This window comes from Drosophila biarmipes, chromosome 3L (assembly GCF_025231255.1).
Source record: "Drosophila biarmipes strain raj3 chromosome 3L, RU_DBia_V1.1, whole genome shotgun sequence".
NCBI lineage: Eukaryota > Metazoa > Arthropoda > Insecta > Diptera > Drosophilidae > Drosophila > Drosophila biarmipes.
In genome coordinates this window covers 23,146,302-23,163,213 of record NC_066613.1, presented here as the reverse complement: position 1 = coordinate 23,163,213, position 16,912 = coordinate 23,146,302, and the positions used below count along the sequence as shown (strand labels likewise).

At 47.0% G+C, this 16,912-nt stretch overlaps 3 protein-coding genes across 4 annotated transcripts; 1 reads left to right on the top strand and 2 right to left on the bottom strand.

Moving 5' to 3' along the window:
- Positions 1-1,541: 1,541 nt before the first annotated feature.
- LOC108035629 (ankyrin repeat domain-containing protein 54) lies at positions 1,542-4,166 on the bottom strand. Its single transcript, XM_017111325.3, has 3 exons — positions 4,058-4,166; positions 2,597-3,998; positions 1,542-2,004 (listed from the first exon to the last, which is right to left on the bottom strand). Exon 2 carries the CDS (start codon positions 3,771-3,773, stop codon positions 2,676-2,678), a length of 1,098 nt encoding a protein of 365 aa, XP_016966814.1. The 5' UTR covers positions 3,774-3,998; positions 4,058-4,166; the 3' UTR covers positions 1,542-2,004; positions 2,597-2,675.
- Positions 4,167-4,553: 387 nt separating this feature from the next.
- Positions 4,554-8,780, bottom strand: LOC108035425 (85/88 kDa calcium-independent phospholipase A2). 2 transcript variants are annotated; one of them, XM_050886124.1, is made up of 8 exons: positions 8,647-8,775; positions 8,150-8,300; positions 7,711-8,003; positions 7,351-7,650; positions 6,478-7,295; positions 5,780-6,420; positions 5,387-5,722; positions 4,554-5,325 (listed from the first exon to the last, which is right to left on the bottom strand). In XM_050886124.1, the coding sequence occupies exons 2-8, from the start codon at positions 8,187-8,189 to the stop codon at positions 5,093-5,095; spliced, it is 2,661 nt and encodes an 886-aa protein (XP_050742081.1). In that variant the 5' UTR covers positions 8,190-8,300; positions 8,647-8,775; the 3' UTR covers positions 4,554-5,092. The 2 variants fall into 2 exon arrangements, with proteins under 2 accessions (XP_050742081.1, XP_016966545.1); XM_017111056.3 differs by lacking the exon at positions 8,150-8,300 and having other exon boundaries at positions 8,647-8,780.
- Positions 8,781-9,346: 566 nt separating this feature from the next.
- LOC108035272 (glutamic acid-rich protein) lies at positions 9,347-15,423 on the top strand. The gene is made up of 8 exons (XM_017110831.3): positions 9,347-9,513; positions 9,745-10,071; positions 10,991-11,038; positions 11,979-12,415; positions 12,943-13,612; positions 13,674-13,997; positions 14,212-14,849; positions 14,909-15,423. The coding sequence occupies exons 2-8, from the start codon at positions 9,781-9,783 to the stop codon at positions 15,219-15,221; spliced, it is 2,721 nt and encodes a 906-aa protein (XP_016966320.1). The 5' UTR covers positions 9,347-9,513; positions 9,745-9,780; the 3' UTR covers positions 15,222-15,423.
- The last annotated feature ends 1,489 nt before the right edge of the window (positions 15,424-16,912 follow it).

Below are 16,912 nucleotides of genomic sequence, written 5' to 3'. Positions count from 1 at the left end.
TGCCGCCAATAAGTGGAAGTGGTCGGGTCAACATTTGAAATATGTAGTTCGGGCTGCTCCTGCTCGGTTTCATTGTTTCCGTATGCCCTGCATCTGATCTACGCCCATCTTACTCACTCCAGCTGCACTGAGGAAAATTAAAAGAGGTTTATTAAGAGTTAAATGTACCTCAAAGGATTTCCTTTCCCGTACCCAAAGATTACACAGATAGAGCAAAAAGGAAAGCCATGCTTGTTTCAGAATCCTTCATCATCGAAAAAATTTCACATCGATCAAGTTTGAAGCCTCAATTAAATATAAACATTTTGTTTTTATAAACTTAGGAAAGTTTTCCTATTTCATATCCAAAAATACAAATGGCAAAACATTAAAAAAAATTACACATTGATCAAAAAGTTATTTTGAAAGAACAAAGAGTGACCGAGTTCGAAGCCTCCATTAAATAAATTTTTTTGTAATTTGTACTATAACTATTTCTGTTAACTTCATCTGCATTTATGATCCTAGGATGCCATTTTAAAACTCGACTATATATTTTCAAGGTTTCATTATATTAAACTAAAATAAGCTAATCTCCCTGGGTATTTTCCAGTGCCTGGTAATACATGTAGAAGGTCCACAATGCTGTTTTCTGTGTAGCGTGCGTAACGACAATTTGAATATGTTGATCATTTCGCTCAACGAAACGTAACCGACGTGGGAAGAGCAGGAGACACGGCTTTTCTTCTGTTTTCCAACCCGGCTGACCACTCGAACCCCTCCCCCAGACTTTTCTCCTCCTACGATTTTCCCCGCGAGGTGCAGATGCGATAAAAATAGTATTTTGTGGCGGTTCCAATTGTCTGAATGAATTTACGGGTTTCGGGTTTTTCGGCTTGTTTATATACCCCCATCCACGGTCCGGGAAAGTGTTTTGGTCATTTGTCTGGCTTCCGTTACTATTTCGTTGTGAATGAAAGAGCCCCATTTGAGCGTATTTTGATCTACCTAATTTATAACATTTATTTTGTATCCACCTGCTTTTAACTTCAATATGGGTTCGTAAACTTCGGACACTATCTTCGTTGTGGACAACTTTTTGGAAATGTTTAGCTTTTGTTATCCACCGCATGTTAATGGGAAGTTTACACATAAATACTCATAAAAACCCCTAACGTGGGCTCCCCTAATCGCATTTGGAATACATTCAACCGCTAAGAGGAAAAGGCTGTTAACAAGACTTATGGAAACCTGTAAAGCTCCGATTTTTGAGTGAGTTTATGCGTTTTTAAATTTATTTTAATGATGGCAATTAGTATATCTGTCCACAAATTATTTATTGACTTGTCTCTATCCAACTCTAAACTGTGATATTTGAAGATGAATGTAAAAGCGATAATTCCCATACTCACTTTGTAATTCTGAGGCACGTTCCCCAAATTATTTACCTAGATATTTTTTAGATTTCATAACTCACCATCCATAATCCTTATCACAAGTCCTCCGAGTTGTATATATAGTTACAGATTCCGGCTTTGTCTGCGGATTAAGTCAAATGGCCGTTTGGTTTTTCGTTTATTGTTCAGAGAGTGTTTACACGCTTATGGTTTTTTGTTGTAGTATACAATAGACACTTAACGATTTCCATGTAATGTAGTCATTTAGTTAGATGTAATGTAGCAAATTGTTAGGTGTCCTCTTGAGTTGCGATTGCATCAATATTACATAACTTGATTTTTTTGGCGCGCTAAACGTAAAGCTTAAAATTTAATCATGTTTGTTGATTGTTTGCGTAAACAATGAACCCTAAATGAAATACTTAATAAAAGATCGCATGAAACAATGTGTGTTTTCCTCTGTTTGTTGTGTGGGTGTGTGTGCTTGTGTGTGTGTGTTTGAGAGCGTTGGTCGCCTTTGGCAGCTTGACGAGATCAGGATCGCAATCAGGACCTCTTCCTCTCCCAGCTGCCCGTCGCGATGCCAACTCCAGCTCAACGGCAGCCAAATTAGGAAACGATAAACAAACTGCAACGATGGGAAAAACACATATTTAATTAAGGCACTTTCGAAACATTAAAAAAACCTTAAATTATAAAATTTCTTTGACCTTAAGTCAGCATAAGAATGCTTGAGTAAAATCTGACGACAGCTTGGTAATAACTTTTGATTTATAAGCAACGGAAATCAGGATCAAGAAGTTCAATCCTCTTTTTAAATTTAGAATTTAGGCTAAGCAAGTATCATTCACTAAAGATATGTATCCTTAAATTGGGGCTAAAAATAAGGATATCCTTATACTTGCGCTAAAAACTTTTTATCACTTTAAAGCTTATAAAGATACACTCTTGTGAGTCACAAAAATCACAAAGCCCTATGACGAATAAGAAGTCACATGCTTTAGAGATTAATTTATTGGGACCACAACTTGGGTTTTTAATTTCTGTTTCTTAAATCATTATTCATTAAGTCCGTGTTATGTATTAATACCATGCAAGTCACTTGGCTTTGTTCTGACTCTTTTCATTACTCATTTTCCTTTCTGATAAATGTTAAAGTATATTTTAAACTTTATATATAATTTACCAAAACCTATGCGTTTTTAAGAAGTCCTACTCACTTTTTTCTCAACTCATCGAACGCAATTTGGACCCGCCTGCGGATGGGTGGTTCCTTTTGGCGTCCAGCGTGCGTCCCATCTACTTGTTGTTGATGGACAGCCGCTCGACGCTGGCAAGCAGCTCGTCTGCGGTCTGCGACACGACCTGCTCCTGGTCGTCACTGGTGCTCAGGTTCTGCAGGCGCTTCTCCAGCGCCGAGAGGTCCTCCAGCTCGCGCTGCTGCTTCACCATGTAGCGCAAGATCAGCGTGGTCAGCATGCACATGTCCTCCAGGATCTTGGCCGTCTCCGGCGTGGGATGATCGTAGCGATTGCGAAGCAATCTTAGCTTAGCCTCGGCCAGCTCCAGCGGTGACTTGTTGCTGCGGTCGTACATATGGACACTGGCTCCGCCCTGCAGCAGCACGCCCACCACAATGTTGAAGTTATTGGAGCTGGCCGAGATCACAGCCAGGTGGAGCGGTGTGTTCCCCAGCGAGTCGACCACATTCGGATTGGCTCCGTACTTCAGAAGCTGCTGGACAATGGGTATGTAGCCGCGGCAGGCGGCCAGATGCAGGGGACTGCGATTGTACTCGTCGGCGGCATTGGGATTGGCCCCACTCTCCAGGATGCGGTTGAGCAGCTCGATGTTGCAGGTGGAGGCGGCTGTGCGCAGTTTGCGGCCATTCGACTGGACGATTATGTTGCTGTAGCTGTAGGAGTGCTTCAGCCGCTGCATCCGCGGACGCATCTTGAAGCTCTTGCTGCCCGAGGGCAGAGTGCTCGGATGGATCAGGCTGGGCAGATACTCGGCATTGGGGGCATTGGGATTCAGCGGCAGGGGCGGCAGATGCGGCAGGGCGAAGTGCTCGCCCCGGTCTCTGCTCAGCTGGAATGATGCATTCGCGCTGGGGTTCGAACTCATGTTCAGGTTAAGGTTCAGGTTGAGGTTGATGTTCATGTGGGGCCACTCGCCGTGCGTGTTCGGCGACGAGGTGGGCGTGGGCGGCATCGCCGGCGGCGGCGGCGTTATCATGATCCCCTTGGAGGCGCTGGCGGCGGGCATGGCCATGGGCGTCGACCTGGCCAGGACCATGGCCATCGACATGGGCGACGACATCGGCATCGACATCTCCACCTCCTCCTTGGCCTCCACGCCGGAGGTGGAGGAGTCGCTGTTGGTGGCCGCAGCCATGGCTCGCTCTTGCTCGGATTGCGTCCCCCGTCGGTCGCGATGCAGTGGGTCAGTGGTCCTGGTTCCGGTGCTCGGTCCTGCGGCGAAAAAACTCTTGCCAGGCACGCGCTGCTTATTTTCCTGTCTGTATTGTTTGTTTATTTTTGCTTATTCTCTCGCCCCCTTTGGTCACTCTGACCATGTTATTGGTGTGACCCTGCCGCCCCCAAGTCTATTTATCTTGTTCTGAAAGCGTAAGTTGCCCATTTTAACTCAGCATTTGTCGTTTAGCTGCCTTGGCTCACCTGGTTTGGTCTCCTAAAAAGTTTTGGCCAAAGGAAAAATTGTTGGCACTGTCTGTATTGTTTGTATTTGTTTTGGCCTATCGATATGGCTAAGGTGCTAGGTATCGATTGGCAGTGTGTAAACACCAAAGGAACTCAGCCCTGGCCAGTGTTGGAAAAGGCACTACCTTTGTGTACCTAGGTTGGGTACAAGCTGCGTTTAAAAAAGTTTATTTTAAATAGCTTACCAGTTTACAAACAATATAAACATTTATATTTATTTTATTTATTTATATTTATTCTCATAACTAAATCCTACCTTTTCAGCAAATATTCTAAACGTTATGATTTATAATTTTCTGACCAGAGCAAACAAAATGTTCGGTTTTTTGAAATAAAAAAACCGGATTTAAAATAATTCAATAAAAATGCTCCATGGCCTTCAATCTATAGAGCTCTCATTTTGTTAACCTTCTAAAGCACACCATTATCTTGAAGCGAATCCATCAAAAACAGGTTTAAACACTTAAAAAGTTTTATTCAAAAATTCGTGCTCGATTACATACATTATTCATTTTCTAACAAAGCGGCACGGAATGTTTGTTATTCATTAAATATGATATAATACGATACTCGCAATTCAACTGGAGGGTTGCATAAAATACATAGGTGTTAAAATTACACAAATTATACGAATTTCGAAATTAAAATATGATCTTACATCCAATAACACAACATGCAAAGCGTAGTTCGTTTTGTATAATCCTGGAGATAAAGCCTCGGACGTTTAAAAATCAAAGAACGCAGACAGGGGACGCCCTTTTCCAGTTCGGGGGAGTAGAAAACAAAGATATCCTTTTTCGGGGCTGGGTGGTGGGGCGGATTTCGGTGTTATTGGGAGGAAAAGTCCCAGTGAGTGGGCTGATTTAGACCGCTGAAGAGGTGCTTAACGAAAATGAAAGGGCTGAAACGAATCTAAAGTACACAGACACGAGTAGAAAGGACCCCTCAAGAAGAGATCGCTACAGCAAATGCGGTCTAAATCCGTCTCGCATGCTATTTGAGGAAGTTGATCGTCTCTATGATCTTGTTCCGATTGGCGTGCATATAGGCCTTGGTGTGCCACAGCATGTTGATCAGCTTCTGGTCGTCCTTCTCGTCCATGGCGATGTCCTCGCTCAGCTGGGGATTGAACCTGAAGTACGGTATGCCGATGGTGCTGCACCAGGCGCGAGCTCTGTCCACCACTCTTCCATCGGAGCAGGTGGCCTGGTCCACTAGGAGATTACCTGGAAATCAAACGCATCTCTATACAAAAAGGTCTACCAAAATGCAGTTTAGTATCCTCACCAATGGTGGAGATGCCGTAGGCCAGCTTGGCCGTATCCCAGATGCTTTCCGGCCGGAAGACATCTATGTCCTTCAGCTCCGTCACCGGAATGTGCCCTGTGCCCAGCGACATCACCACGGACACGGGTATGGCCTCTGCCTCGCGTCCAGCACTGCGCAAGGCCATATTGTACTCGTGGATCTCGGTCATGGCGTCCAGAGTGGGGTTGTTGGCTATCAAACCGCCGTCCAGAAAGCGTCCAAAAGCGCGGAAATACGAAGGAGCAGCTCCAGTGGCGCGGGCAGCACGCCAGACCAACTGCTCGTTCGGCGGTGGAGGCGGAATCCTGCGGTTGTCTAAGGGAACAATAAAAACTTAATACTCTTTCTATATTTATGAGTATGATTGCTCACTTATTGAAGTCACAATGCCCAGAATGTCACTGGCACTCGTGTAGTTGCGGAACAGGTGCAGATCGACCGGCTTGCGGTCCGCCATCACACCGGTGACCATGATCTTTGGGTGCTTGATATCCGTCATCACATTGAACTCGCCCAGGTTGTCCTTTAGGATAGACTCGAAGAAGTCACTGTTGTAGGGCCGCGAGCCCACGAAGCACTGCTCCTTCATGCGCAAATACAGGCCCATGCACTGCCTCATCGTCTTGCCGCAGCCCAAGGCCAAGGCCAGGATTCCTCCCGTGCTGGTGCCGGCAATCCAGTCGAACATGTGGATGATGGGGGTGCGCGACAGCTTTTCGATTTCGAGCAGCATCTGGACCAGGACCAGGCCACGAATGCCGCCGCCATCCAGGCAGAGCAGTCGCCCACGGCCGTAGGGCTTATCGCCTATCTCGGCGGCAATGGGCGAGGTGGGTGATGGCAGCTGCTCCGGACTGGCCGAAGCAGGAGTGGCCGAACCACTGGCCAAACTGCCCGAGGAGGTGTCCTTCTTCATCTCGTCCGCATTTACTTTGGTGGTGAACATGCCCAGCAGGGCATCCATTATGCTCTGGCCTTTCAGTTCCTTTTCGGTGTCCACCACAACGGGTTTTCTGGAGTAACAAAAGGTTAGAGATATCTGATAATCGTCACTGCAATCAAGATCTTACTGTGCCGGTTGTGGTTTCTCCAGTATACCGTTGGCGGCCGCGCCCAGGAAATTGCCCATCACCTGGCGACTGGTGCTGGCCAGCATGTTCTCTATGTGCTCGCGCTGCTCCACGGATTCGGGTGCCTCCGGCGGAATGCCATTGTAGTTGCCCTTGGCGTTGCATCCTGGCGGGCACTTAGAGCCAGACTCCTTGCAGCGTTTGGCCCCCACCGAGTGCAGGATGTAGAGTATCTCGTCCTCCTTGTTTCCACTGGCATCGTTGCCCACCATATGACGCGGGCTCTTGCCGTCCTTGTTCTTCAGGTTGATGTCACACCCGAAGACCACCAGACACTGGACAATCGGCACCAGCTTCTTCTCGATGGCAATGTGCAGCGCTGAGTTCCCCTCCTTGTCCAGCACATCGATATCCGCGTCGTGGGCCAGCAGCGTGACCACGCACTCGAATCGATTCCTGGCCACCATCACGTGCAGAGCGGTGCGTCCCTCAAAGTTGGTTAGGTTCACGTCACAGCCCTCCATGATGAGGGCGTGCAGGGTTTCGCGGGAGGAGCACCAGTGCAGGGGAGTGCCGCCATATTTCATGTCTTGAGTGTACAGCTTGCTGACATTGGTGCGCAGAAACGAGGTCACCGTGGTGGGTGCGGATGTCTTGTGCACCTTGGTGATGTTGCTGGCATTGATGTTGACGTTGGCGCCGGCCAGCAGCAGGGCCTTGACGTTCTCCGGCTTGTCGGCGAGGCAGGCGACATGCAGCGGAGTATACCCATCCGCGTTGAGGTGGTTCAGATTCACTGTGCTTTTATCAGTGACGAGCTGGAAATAAACATTTTAAAAGAGTGTTGAATTACACATAAAGTGGCCGACTCACATTGATTATCTCCTTGGTGGTGCTGGCGGCGTAGTGGAACACCGAGTTGCTGTTGATGTCCAAGTGCTCCAGCTTGCTCAGCGGCAGCAGCACCTTCACCATCTCGATGTGGCCCTGCTTGATGGCCAGCTGGAAGGGCGACATGAGGTTGATGGCGTCCGCCTGGTCCACGCACTGCAGCATCTTGGGATTGCTGATGTAGTCCACCAGGTTGAAATAGGCTATCAAGTGGGAGAGCGTCCAGGAGGGATTGTCGGCCAGGGCATCGCAGGCCTTCTGCAGTCCATTCACATTGTAGAACTAAAAAGGAGATATCTGGGGTTAAAAGCTTTGTAATTTGTTTGTAATCTTCTCTAACACCTCTTTGACTATGCTGACGAAGACGGGCAGCCTCTGCAGGAAGGCGTTGAAGCGCTCCTCGGCCTCCTGCTGCACCGGCGACCGGTAGAGACTGAAGGATGTGGTGTTGGAGTCCGAGGTGGGTCGCTGCAGGATGATCTCATACTGGGCCCGCTTGTCGGTGCTGTTGAAGGGCGGTGCAAAGAGGACCATGGCGTCATCGCGGGCCAGCACTTGCAGCGTGCCCAGGGACTCGCTCTTGATCTCCAAGACCTTGTTGGCCGGCTGATCGCCGCCCAGCAGGCGCTGAAGAACTGCGGTCGATAAAAAGAACAATAAAACATTAGATAAGAGTGGTCAAAGGGGCCTTACTCATGGGACAAATACATTCTCAGCTAGACTACGAAACGACCACACGACATGGAGACAAGGAGGGTTAGAGATTGGGAGAGGGGAATACCGAAACCGGAGGCCAGGGCTCCAAAGGCCATCCACGACATGACTCAGGGCAGCGCGGATGCGAAGACTGCGGATGCTGAACCTGAACTTTGTACTCGGCGGTTGTAGCGGATGAGCTGGCTAATGGGTGAGTGGATGTGGATGCGGTGAACCTGACAGAGAGATAATAATGGCCAGTTGGTTAGTTACACGGGTGTGCGAGCGAGGGGCTGTGCATGATGCCAAGAAATCAATAGTACACATCTGCGGCCAATGGGCGCGGGGCAGATCATCCGATTGCGCGGAAGTGCTTTCTATGTGCTACGTGTGCGTAGTCTCGCCTTGTTTTCCGTGCTTTCCCTTTTTCAGGCCTCGCTGGCTAATCAATAAAGTGAGTGACAGCAAGATGGAGGGTCAGTTTTTAGGTTTTTGGCGTGCAAAAATGATGCGTCATTTGGCTGATAACTAATGGCATGTCTTGTTGTCTAGTTCTTTTGATGGTTTCTTGTATTGGCTGACCATTGAACATTTTCCTGTTCTTATTTTAGGTTTCCTTATCGCACGATTCCAGTTTTTGACACTTTAAAATTCTCGCGAATAAAAATAACAACTGATTTTTGCAGCTTTTCTTTAGAGATGGTAGTTTTAGTTAGTGGTGGCATTTTTTTAGGGCAACAGGCGAGAGTTGAGGAGGTTGTCCCTGCTATGGCGGGTATGTGTACTAGCTATGGCGGGTGGGTGTGACCGCTATGCCAGTTTGGCTACTTTTTATACCCTTGCAGAGGGTATAATGATTGCCTATAAAGTCCCTAATTAAACCAAAAATGAAAGTCATAATCATAAATAGAAAATGAAAGCGCGAAGGAGCTGCAAAAACATGTACGGTGCTCCTTAAACAGCAGCTAGCGAATATCCACTAATTTGTTGCTAACTATCGCCAATGATTTTTCGAGTCAGAGTTTCCCGACGCAGCCACAGTGGCGCTTCGTCGCGCTCAGTTCCCTATCCGGCCACCATTGGCGCTCTAAAATGTTAGATTTCGCGATTTTTTAACAGCGCTGTTAAGATGCATCAAAATCTAACAGCGACAGAGTCGCCGCTCTGCTGCCCGTCCTCTGTTAAACGCTGCCACAATAGAGATGGGAAAATGTCGATGGAAAACATCGATACAAAATTCGATTAAGTCGGGCAAAACCGAAGTAGTTTTAGTACCCTGGCCACACTAATTATTCGCCATTACAAATTTGTTTCCGATTTTTCGAGCGAAAAAGTGCTGCTGCAATTTGTGAAAATCGTGAAAAGCGGAAAGAAACGTGCAACTTCGGCCAACAACAGACTCGGAAGCAGCGCTTGCCTTTGCGAACAGCGGAGAGTACTGGTGGACAGGTGAGTTTGGTAGTTAATGGTTGAGTAGCAAGGCTCGTTGCCGGCGGAAGTATTGATTTTTTCCTCGAGAGAGACGCCACCGGCAGAGCGATAAGAAGCCGAAGAAGAAGAGAGGGGGTGCTGCGCTGGACGGGCTGCGATTTCGCGCACATGCATACACACATACACAGGCAGAAGCGAATCGCATTCTCTAATCTTTTTTCTCGGCGTGTCTGCCGTCTTTCCGAGCAGAACTAATCGAAGGGGAAGAGAGCGAACAGAGCGAAGATGCGCGGACGCGGAGGATTCATTCCACGTGGTGGTGGCACCACGCGCGGCGGCTACTACAACAACCGCAACTCGAGCAACTACGTGAACACCCGGACGCAGGGCAACTACCGCCCCAACAATGGGCGGTACGAGAACAACTACCACAACAACAACAATCGCTACAACAACAACAGCGGCGGGGGAGGCGGCAACAGCCACTACGACAACCGGAGCCGGGACAAGTTCACCCACCACAACTCGAGCAGCGGGCGCTACGAGTCCAGCTCCTCGGGCCACAAGCGCAGCTACGTGAGTTGGAAAGATCTAGATCTCCTTAAACCCCCCTTAAGCATCACTCAAATGCCATGGTATAAGTAGGTAATAGGTTAAAAATGGGCGTGAGATAAGAATAGGAATCCAATTCGGTGTAGAGATGCAGTCAGTTATGCCCCTTTCCTTACTTACAGGGTCCCAAGTTATTAATAGACTTTTATCTTCCCCAAATGAGATAAGAAAGGCTAAACAATCTGTAGTAAATACAGTTAAAGTTATTTTTGGTTCCCCGATCTACTACATCATTCAATTAAACTCTTCCTTAGTTACTGATAATTTTCTGCATTAGAGATTGTCATGATATCTAGCAGAAAACCAGTTTAATCTTCTCTGACGCACTTTTCTACTTCCTCAGTGCAAATATTTATGCTCTTCTCAAGCCACAAAGCTACCAAGAAGCAAAGCAAGAGGAACAATAAACTCTATTTGTATTGAAATTAACCTTAAGAACCCTCATTCTATAAACAGTTTTTTGCTTATTCAAAGCACACTTGTTTTTGTGGAAAATATACACAGGATTATAGTATACAAAACAAACAGCTGAGGTAAAAATAATAATTCACAAATATTTACTTTTTAAATAGAATAACATACATATATGCCAATTTTCAGAACTTACCAAAGTCAAATTTCTATTGACAAAAAAGCAAGATCAAAATTAAATATGTTTCTTATACAATGAAATTAAGTTCTGACCGCAAGTGTAGGATAAACAAACAACCTGGTGGTACACTTTCACGTAAAGATTATGAGTAATAGCGGCACTGCTGCCAAAGATTAAGTGAGATTTAATTATAGTTCCGTGGGTCTTGTGGCAAATGAGTGATGTATGTTCCACCCAAATCCAAATCTATATACTCATTATGCAATCTATTTTTATGTGATGTGTGTCTAGGACTCGTCCCGCGATCGCAACGATGACCGCAAACGCCCGCGCCAAGACGTAAGTTATACTTTGCCCCAATTCCCATGCTAACAGCACGCTATTCCAAAGGTCTATATATATATTAATTATTCATTAAGCCAATCGCCAATGTACTGTGTAATGTTAATGACTTTCCAAATATTTATAGCACTGTTTGTGAAGCTTAAACGCGGGACTGAGTTGAGCCTATCGAGCGTTAAGCATAACATGTCCCAAAGAGCAAACAGCGCGCGCGGACTCAAAGTTGCCAGACAAGCACTTTGGAGCACCGTCTGACCATATATATCAATCTATATAAATCTGTGTATTGTCCATAGCATCGACAGCGGCGCGGCAACATATAGATAATAATGATCTTGCCAGCGACCGATCGACCAATCGATCGATCTGATCCGATCCGATCCGAACTGATCCACCGATCCACATATATGTATATGAAAAGGCAAAAACTTCTGTAGAGAACTGTTGAAGCGATTGAAGCGATTTTGATCTGTAATCTCTTGTATATCTTGTAAATCAGCTGTCAAATTTTTCCCCCCACCGAAAGTCGAAGGTCGGTGTATCAATCCGAGCAGAGAACATAGAAATCTATCAGTGTGTACATCCGCGCATATATGCATTAAACATATATATAAATCGATCCAAATCTAAGTAGCTAAGCAATAAGCGTATAAGGTTTCTCCATCATGCTACCACACACCAAAAACACGCTGCAGGAAATCAAATAACAGCCAGCATATTGCGAACTATATAACCCACAGCCAATCCAATCAGATCAGAATCAATATCAGTCTGTAGCTATATAGCAATTCTTTTCATTCAACAAGTCTATATATATATATTTTATATAAATATAAATCTACCACCTATATTTGATATTTGATATACAAAAATCAAAAAAAACCAATCAAGCAAAACAAAGCTCCTACACACCTTCCTACTCATCAATCGTCAATAGGATTACCGTCGCACATCCTCGTCGAATGATCGCAGCGATCGACCCTCGTCCTCGTCGCAGAACATTGGCTCCTCGTCCTCGAACTATCACCAGCGTAGCAGCACCGGCGGTGGTGGCAATAACGGCGGAGGCGGGAGCTCAAGCTCCTACCGTCCCCGCGATGATTCCACCAGCGGCAGCCGGCACCAGCGGGACGGATCGATGGGCCCGCCAAAGCGGATGATGCGCAGTGTGGCCGGCACCAGCTATATATCCCGACCCCGAGGCACAATGTCGATGAGGGGCGGCATGATGCGCACTGGGATGCGGGTGGGCGCCATGCGCGTTGTCCGCACTCGTGTCAACGAGTCGAATGACCTGCGCACCATGCGCCGCCAGTTGCTCTATGCACAGCAGAAAGACCGGGCCCGCCTGCTCAAGATTCAGCAGCTGAAAAGGTAAATAGACGAAAAAAAACATACAAACCAAAAGACCAAAAATCCCATATGAAATACAGAAATCTGAGTTATACGCGCCATTGTGTTCCAATTGAGGATACAGCGAACTATAAAGGCAATCTGTGAGATTGACATACAGTAATATAATAATGTGAACTGTGAGATTCTTCGATTCAGTAAGGAATCTAAAATCTGAATGCGAGCTGGAGGTGGAGAGCCCTCGGTGCCAGATTAACCGAGCGGCCTCCCGAAAAACTCCATTCTCCTTAGCGACCAAGTATATAATTCTTGTGTATATTGTTGTGTAACTAATTAGAACGAATTGAAACGTACCGATAAATAGAAAAAAACACCCGACACTCCATGACAAGAACGTATTTTGTTAGTTAACCCAGCTTCTTCTTATGTACTAAAAAAAAAGACACAAAAATTTGAACTTGCCTCTTCCAAAACAAAAAAACAAACAAAAAATCATCCTGCCACCCTGACCATGACTTCACATTCGAATTCATTCCACCCAAATGTAGCTCGTTGCGACGACAACGCCAGGGCGGGAATTCCAGCGACGATTCCAGCGGCAATGAGGACAAGGACGGCGATGATGCTGAGAAAAGTAAGAAGAAGAAGGTCAAGGACAAGGACGCCGATGGAGGCGATGACTCTGACGATGATGATGACGACGACGATGATGATGATGATGAGGACGATGATGATAAGGACCAAAAGAGCAAGAAGTCGTCGCCCGGTAAAAAGCGTAGCAAGTCGGCCAACAACGAGGACAAGAGCGACGCCGAAGGCAACGACGACGACGATGAGCACGGCGATGACGATGATGAGAAGGATCTGAATGAGTCCGATCCGAAGAGCTCCAAGGCCGATGACGCCTCCGATGACGAGGATGTCAAGGCGAAGGCCGATGGTGAGGACGGCGATGGTGACAAGGATGAGAAGGCCAAGTCGTCGGCCGATAAGACAGGTAAGAAGAAGGACAAGGACGACTCGAAGGACTCCAAGTCGAAGAAGTCGTCGTCCAGCAAGAAGGAGCGCTCGTCGCGCAAGGACAAGGACGATTCGGACGATGATCGCAGCAAGGAGCGACGCGGCTCCCGTCATCGCGATGAGGAACACAACAACCGCAAGCGCAGCTTCATCAAGCTCATTTGCGTCCATTGCCGCATCAAGTGTGTGACCTTTAAGGTGGGTTTGGTCTTTGAGTCTCCTCTATTCTGTTTAATAACCTTTTCCTTGTGATCCCCAGGAGTACAACTACCATCTGAACTCTCGCTCGCACAAGAACTCTATGCGCCAGGTGGCCCTCAACCAGAGAGCCGACCTGCAGCGCATGCGTGCCCGCCAACGCACCACGCAGCGCGAGATCGAGGAGAACAGCAAGGAGGAGCACGAATCGCGCTACTGCCGCCTCTGCCGCCTGGCCTACCGCCAGCCCAAGAATCTGCACCAGGCCTCCGAGCACCACAAGACCATTAAGAAGTTCTTGATGCCCTACTGCGGCTCCTGCCACCTGGCCTTCAAGAACGCCATGCTCTACGAGAACCATCGATGCTCCCTGGAGCACATTAGGGTGAGTCTGTGTGCTGCTTATGTTTTATAATGGTTTAAAGAGAATTTAGAGACTATATAAAAATACATTGATTGTACTCTTGGAAAAGATTTCCTACAAGAGACTACCCATCCTCCAATTCAAAAACTATTTTCGTATTCTCTTTTCCCCTTAAATTTGACTTTTAAATCTGCTTCAGCAAAGGCTATAAATTCTTTTTCTATTTTGCTTGCAGAACAAGGCCCGCAACGATGAGTCCGGATCGGACGACAGCGTGGATGAGCGCGAGATTGATTTAAATAAGTTCCACACCGTGGACTCGGTGGGCGAGATCGATGTTGACATGATCGATGCCGATGTGGACGCTATGGTGACTGAGGCGGAAACAGCTCTGAAGAGCGAGGATGAGGAGACTCGCAAGCGGGCTCTGATTGGCCCCGAATACATCAAGACCATCGAGGCATTCTACTGCGAGCTGTGCAACCACTATTCCAGCAAGACTGACGACGTATCACTGGAGGACTACACCAAGAAGCATTGCTTGCAGCATTCCCACGTGAAGGCTTTCCTTCGCAACAAGGAGGAGACCGAAAAGAAGTTGAAGGCTGAGGAGGGCGATGAGGATGACCAAGATGAGGATCACAAGGGTGATGATGACGAGGCGGAGGCCGATGAGGAGATTGATGGCAAGATCAAGGAGGATGAGGACGAAGACTATGGCGATGGAGACGGAGATGATGGTGATGAGACCCATGACGAAAAGCTGTGGGAGGAGGTGGACAAGGATCTGGGAGATCTCCTGGCGGAAGTAGAGCCCCTGGGGCAGCAGGAAGATGAGGAGGACGAGTCCGTGCTTAACATTGACATTGAAAGGTAAGTGAAAGACGATGAAGTAATCGAGATTATGTTGTGTAATACGAGTCCACTTGCAGCGAGAAAAACAAGCTCAAAGACGCCAAAGAGGAAGCGAATGGCGATGGCGATGAGGTAGAAGCTAAAGACAACGCGCCGGTGTCCAAGTCGCCGGAGAAAAAGCCAGCTGCTGCGCCAGCCACGCCAACGGTCAAGAGCACCGCTGCCGCCAAGCAGCCGGCCAAGAAGGCAACGCCCAAGCCAGCTGCCAAAGCGGCCAAACCTGGTCCGGCTTCCACGAAGCGCAATGTCTTGGTCAGTGTGAAGCGCACCTCGGCGGCCACCATTAAGGCTGCCACCAAGGCAGCGAATGCAGCAACCGAGTCCAAGTGAGCGACACTTAAGTAGCGGCAGTAATAAATTAGTAACAGCAACAACCAAACCCAGTGATTGGGTTGCTACAAACATATTTCAAATATATAACTAAACTATAATGTGCTCAAATAAGTGCACACGAATGCCCAACCAGAGCTGCTCTGTCATCTGGCCACCGAGCCCAGCCTGCTTAATAAATGTCTAGACCTAACTAAACCAACCTGTACGAGTTGTCTCTATATGGCGATGTGGACCTGGAGTTGGAGTGTACCTTTCTTGTACCTTTCGCCGTGCCACTCCAGCGCTTCGAGTTGGGCCTTTCTAAAACGGCCAAGGCTTTGGCCACCTGGCCCAAACAATGCCAGAGAAATGCCTGTCGGTCGCCAATTTGTTGGCCCCTTCAAGGTGCTCGCATCTAATTGTCGGCTGCTATATTCACAAGCATGAAATGGTGCACGCTAAATGGGATTAAAAGGCGCGGACAGCAGCTCATGTATGATAAGGCTGGGGATAAGCAAGCAATTCAAGCAAACAAAGATGTCTTTTGGAAGCAGGTTCAGTTTTTACTTTCACAACCATGTATGTCAAAATTAATATTAATTTCCTTATTTGACTCTTAGGAATTTTCATTCTATGAATATTGTTTTGTTTTGTAATTATAAGGATAAGTTTCTTAAATATTAAATAGTTTTTTAAAACTTTTAGAGGTGTTATAGAGAATAGCCCCGCTTATTGATTTTTTGTGCTGCATGGCCATAAAACACTGCATAGATGGATAGTTCATAAAACATTTAAAGCTTATTTACAATTTTTAACTGAAAAATGCAAACTCTTTAATTTTTTTTAAACGTAAGTTAGGGAAACTTCTTATAGGGGTGTAGGTGTTATAGAGAATAGCCCCTCTTATTGACTTGGCGTAATGCAGGCAGCTCTTCCTGATTCAATTGGAAATGTATTTATTAACCTATTGGGCGGCAAAAGTGGCTGCATGAGGCACTGTTTGCCATTTCCGCTTGGTACTTGCCACTTGGCGGTCGGCGGTTGGCGCTTGCTGCCACAAGACAATGCCGACGATGTTGATGCCGGTGGTAACCGAAAGGAAAATACATTTCATAATTTTTCTACATATTTCTGCCAAATTAACTTTCACCGCACGCCACATAGGATGGATGGCAATGGCGACGGCGATGGCGTCTTCGTATTCGACTGTTATGCAATCTGTCACTTGATATGCGTGTTCGCCGGGTAATATCGTCGGTAGGCCTTTCCCACCTTCCGCCGAAGCGATCCAAGCCGATCCGATCCGATCCGTTCCAGCTTCAGCTTCCTTTCTACAGCGCTTTAAGTGGGGCTCAGTCAGACAATGTCAAGTTGTGATTTGATCACTGCGCCAGCAGGTTTTCGGGTTGTTTGGTATACCCACCAGGTCCCCGAGATGCTGGCCGTTAATCCCTGGCAATCGCTCATTCAGCTCGCTTAAATTGCATTCATGTTTTGACGCTAGATTTATGCGCACATTGTTCTGTCTGTGGCTGCCACAAATCCGGTTTTTGTCCCAGGCGCCGCCGTTCCATTGTGGACAGGGTATTACCATTAACATTTAATTTGCGATTCCGACTCGATGCTGCGGCTGCCGCTTTTTAGTTGGCGTTTTTGTTGTGCTTTTGGCGCTTCTATTAAGAAATTTCAGCGGTGTCAGTGCAGACAAA